The 4,781-nt window shown below is 62.5% G+C and overlaps 1 protein-coding gene across 1 annotated transcript; it reads right to left on the reverse strand.

Moving 5' to 3' along the window:
- Nucleotides 1-3,077: 3,077 nt before the first annotated feature.
- On the reverse strand, nt 3,078-3,957 carry LOC127465560 (myeloid-associated differentiation marker homolog). The gene is given in 7 exon segments (XM_051776062.1): nt 3,078-3,290; nt 3,292-3,405; nt 3,408-3,446; nt 3,448-3,756; nt 3,758-3,826; nt 3,828-3,908; nt 3,910-3,957. Coding segments are annotated over 7 exon segments (873 nt in total).
- Nucleotides 3,958-4,781: the final 824 nt, after the last annotated feature.

A 4,781-nucleotide genomic window follows, 5' to 3' on the forward strand; every position in this document is an offset into this window, starting at 1 on the left:
GCCCCTCGACTCTGCTCTTCACTTTTGGGGGGCACCTGAGGAATTGGGGGGGGCACATTTATCCCTCTTTTCCACTCATTTCCCTCCCTTTTCCCCTCACATTTCCTGCCATTTTCCCCCTCACATTTCTCGCCCTTTTTTCCCCTCACATTTCCCTCCCTTTTCCCCTCACATTTCCCCCCTTTTCCCCTCACATTTCCCCTCCCTTTTCCCCCTCACATTTCCCTGCCTTTCCCCCTCACATTTCCCACCATTTCGTCCCCTCACCTTTCCCCGCCATTTTCTCACATTTCTCTCCATTTTATCCCCTACCTTTCCCGCCATTTTCTCTCACATTTCCTGCCATTTTCTCACATTTCCCTCCCTTTTGTCCCCTCACATTTCCCTCCATTTCCCCTCACATTTCCCTTCTTTTCCCCTCACGTTTCTCTCCATTTTTGTCCCCCTCACATTTCCCGCCATTTTCTCACATTTCTCTCCATTTTATCCCCTCACATTTCCCACCCTTTCCCCCTCACATTTCCCTCCATTTCCCCTCACATTTCCCTTCTTTTCCCCTCGCATTTCCTCCATTTTGTCCCCTCACATTTCCCCCCCCTTTCCCCTCACCTTTGCTGCCATTTTCTCTCACATTTCCCCACCCTTTTGTCCCCTCACATTTCCCGCCCTTTTCCCCTCACATTTCCCTCCCTTTTCCCTCCTCACATTTCCCTCCCTTTTCCCCTCACATTTCCCTCCATTTTGTTCCTTCATGTTTCCCGCCTTTTCCCCTCACGTTTCCTGCCTTTTCCCCTCACATTTCCCACCTTTTCCCCTCACATTTCCCTCCCTTTTCCCCTCACATTTCCCACCTTTTTCCCCTCACATTTCCCTCCATTTTCCCCTCGCATTTCCTCCATTTTGTCCCCTCACATTTCCCCCCCTTTTCCCCTCACCTTTGCTGCCATTTCCCCTCACATTTCCCCCCCTTTTCCTCTCACATTTCCCTCCCTTTTCCCCTCACATTTCCCTCCCTTTTTCCCCTCACATTTCCCTCCCTTTTCCCCTCACATTTCCCTCCCTTTTCCCCTCACATTTCCCCCCTTTTCCTCTCACATTTCCCTCCCTTTTCCCCTCACATTTCCCTCCCTTTTCCCCTCACATTTCCCTCCCTTTTCCTCTCACATTTCCCTCCATTTCCCCTCACATTTCCCTCCCTTTCCCCCCCTCACATTTCCCTCCCTTTTCCCCTCACATTTCCCACCCTTTTCCCCTCATATCCTGGCCTGGATCAGGTACAGTGTGGCAGCAGGAGCAGGGCAGTGATTGTTGGCCTGGACTGAGCGCAGGTGAGGCCACCCCTGGAGTGCTGTGTCCAGCTCTGGGCCCTCAGCTCAGGAAGGACATGGAGGGGCTGGAGCAGGTCCAGAGGAGAGCAACGAGGCTGGGGAAGGGACTGGAGCACAAGTGCTGTGAGGAGAGGCTGAGGGAGCTGGGGGGGCTCAGCCTGGAGAAGAGGAGGCTCAGGGGAGACCTCCTCACTCTCTGCAACTCCCTGACAGGAGGGGGGGAGCCAGGGGGGGGTTGGTCTCTTCACCCAGGCAGGGATCAGTAAAACAAGAGGGCTCAGCCTTCAGCTGTGCCAGGGGAGGGTCAGGTTGGATATTAGGAAGGAATTCTTTGCAGGGAGGGTGCTCAGCCATTGGAATGGGGCTGCCCAGGGAAGTGGGGGATTCTCCGTCCCTGGAGGTTTTTAAGGTGAGACTGGATGTGGCATCAGTGCCATGGGCTGGGAACCACAGCGGGGTTGGATCAAGGGTTGGACTTGATGATCTCAGAGGTCCCTTCCAACCCAGCTGATTCTGTGATTCTATGATTTCCCGCCCCTTTTTCCCCTCACATTTCCCGCCATTTTGTCCCCTCACATTTCTCGCCCTTTTCCCATCACATTTCCTGCCATTTTCCCTCACCTTTCCCGCCATTTTGTCCCTCACATTTTCCCTCCCTTTTTCTCCTCACCTTTCCGCCCTTTTCCCCTCACATTTCCCACCATTTTCCCCTCACATTTCCCTCCATTTTCCCCTCACGTTTCCCACCATTTTCCCCTCACATTTCCCACCATTTTTCCCCTCACATTTCCCCACCAATTTTCCCTTCACATTTCCCTCCCTTTCCCCCTCACATTTCCCCACCCTTTTCCCCTCACATTTCCCACCATTTACCCTCATATTTCCCCCCTTTCCCCCCCACATTCCCCCGTCTCCCCTCACAGACACAACAACAGCTCATTAAGAAGCAGAAATATCTTTTTAATGACAGCACAGCCCCCCCCCCCCCCCCCCCAATTAAGGCCTTGGTGGTTTCCCCCCTCCCCAGGACCCCCCCTTAGCATCCCAATATTCCCCCGGGGGGATCCATGGCCCCCCTCAGGCACTTGATCCCACTCCAGGGTACTCACAGACCCCCGTAAGCACCAGATCCTTCCCCATGGAGGATCCAGGACCCCCTTAGGAGCCTGATCCCACCCCAGGGGGTGACCCCAGACCCCAATAAGGGTCCCAATCCTGCCCTGCAGAGGATCCAGCACCCCTTTAGGAGCCCGATCCCACCCCGGGGGTGCCCCCCAGACCCCCCCTTAGGATCCCAATCCCCTCCAGGAGGTGCCCCCCAGACTCCAATAAGGGTCCCAAATCCTGCCCCAAGGAGGATCCAGGACCCCTTTAGCAGCCTGAAACCCACCCCAGGGGTGACCCCCAGACCCCCAATAAGGGTCCCAAGCCTGCCCCATGGAGGATCCAGGACCCCCTTGAGGAGCCTTGATCCCACCCCGGGGGGTGACCCCCAGACCCCCCTTAGGGTCCCAATCCCTCCAGGAGGTGCCCCCAGACTCCAATAAGGGTCCAAATCCTGCCCCATGGAGGATCCAGCACCCCTTTAGGAGCCCGATCCCACCCCGGGGGTGCCCCCAGACCCCAATAAGGGTCCCCAAGCCTGCCCCATGGAGGATCCAGCACCCCTTTAGGAGCCCGATCCCACCCCGGGGGTTGCCCCCCAGACCCCCTTTAGGGTCCCCCACCGCCCCCGGGGGTACCCCCCCCTCACGCCCGGAGCAGCACCAGCCTGCCCGTCTGGCCCAGGTCGACGCCGAAGGCCACGAGGTTGAGGCCGCTGAGCCACGGCCACGAGCACGGTCCCTGTCCCAGGGGCAGGCGGGGGGAGCAGTTGTAGGGCCGGCGCGCCCGGCCCCCCATGTCCTCGGAGAAGCCGTAGAGCGCCCAGAGCACCGTGGCCGCCCCGTAGGCCACCACGCCCCAGCCCCGCGTAGACCCCCAGCCCCCAGCGCAGCCCCTCGGGGTCCCGCATCCACCCGCACCAGCCCCAGCCCAGCAGGCAGCCGCCCACCAGCAGCACGCCCAGCACGAAGGGACCACGCAGAAGATGCCCAGGCACCAGCGCCAGGCCGCCGGGGCCCGAGGCCGCGCCCAGCTCGGCCGCCAGCCCCAGCAGCAGCAGGGCCAGGAAGGCCTCGGCCACCTTGAGCAGCCCCGAGGGGGTGGCCAGGTACGGGGCGGCCTCGCCGGGCCGGGCGCGGTCGCGGGTCACCTCGGCGGCGTAGGCCAGCGTGGCCACGGCCGAGAAGGCGGCGGCGGCGGCGCGGAGGGCGCGGGGCCGGCCCTGGCCGCCCTCGTTGCCCCGCAGGTGGCCCAGCGGCCACAGGACGGTGGCGGCGGCGCAGGCCATGGCGGCGGCGCAGGCCAGAGCCAGCGGCACGTCGCGGGCGGGGCGGCGGCCGGCGGAAGGCGTCGTTGGCGAGGAGGAGGAGGGTGAGCACGAAGGACAGGGCCCAGGGCAGACAGGCAGCCGTCGCCCTCGCCCGGCAGCCACGGGCCGGCGGCCGCGGCCAAAGACAGGGCCAGGAGGGCGCTCAGGGGCCTGGACGCAGCGCAGGGGGGACGGCGGGCGGCACGGGGCGGGCATCCCGGGGGCTGTGGGGGGGAGAAACAGGGGTTAGGGGGTACTGGGGGTACTGAGGGGTATTGGGGGTATGGGGACGGCGGGCAGCACGGGGGCGGGCCATCCCGGGGGCTGTGGGGGGAAAACAGGGTTAGGGGGGTATTGGGGGGCTGGGGGGGTCTGGGGGTATGGACACAGCGCAGGGGGGACAGAGGGTGGCACAGGGCAGGCATCCCGGGGGGCTGTGGGGGGGAGAAAAAACAGGGGTTAGGGGGGTATTGGGGAGCTGGGGACTATCTGGGGACTGGGGGGGTGTTGAGGGTATGGACACAGCGAAGGGGGGACGGCGGGCGGCACGGGGCAGGCATCCTGGGGGCTGTGGGGGGGAAAAACAGGGGTTAGGGGGGTATTTGGGGGTCTGGGGACTATCTGGGGACTGAGGGGTATCAAGGGAGTTTGGGGGTATTGGGGGTCTGGTCACAGCACACAGGGGATGGGGGGGGTGGCACGGCGGGGGGTGTCCCAGGGGCTGGGGGGGGAAAACCAGGGGTTAGAGAATACTGGGGGGCACTGGGGAGCTGGGGGGTATCAGGGGAATTTGGGGGTGTTGGGGGTCTGGGAGGTACTGAGGGTCTGGACACAACGCAGCAGGGGATGGGGGGTGGCACGGTGGGGGCATCCCAGGGGCTGGGGGGGGGGGGGGGAAACAGGGGTTAGGGGGGTGTCAGGGGAATTGGGGGTACTGGGGAGTATCTGGGGACTGGGGGGTATTGGGGGGCTGGGAGTACTGGGGGTCTGGACACAGCACACGGGAGACAGGGGGTGGCACGGTGGGGGCATCCTGGGGG

Source organism: Manacus candei, unplaced genomic scaffold (assembly GCF_025592945.1).
Source record: "Manacus candei isolate 608988 ecotype Guabito, Panama unplaced genomic scaffold, ASM2559294v1 h1tg000431l, whole genome shotgun sequence".
In the NCBI taxonomy this organism is placed as follows: domain Eukaryota; kingdom Metazoa; phylum Chordata; class Aves; order Passeriformes; family Pipridae; genus Manacus; species Manacus candei.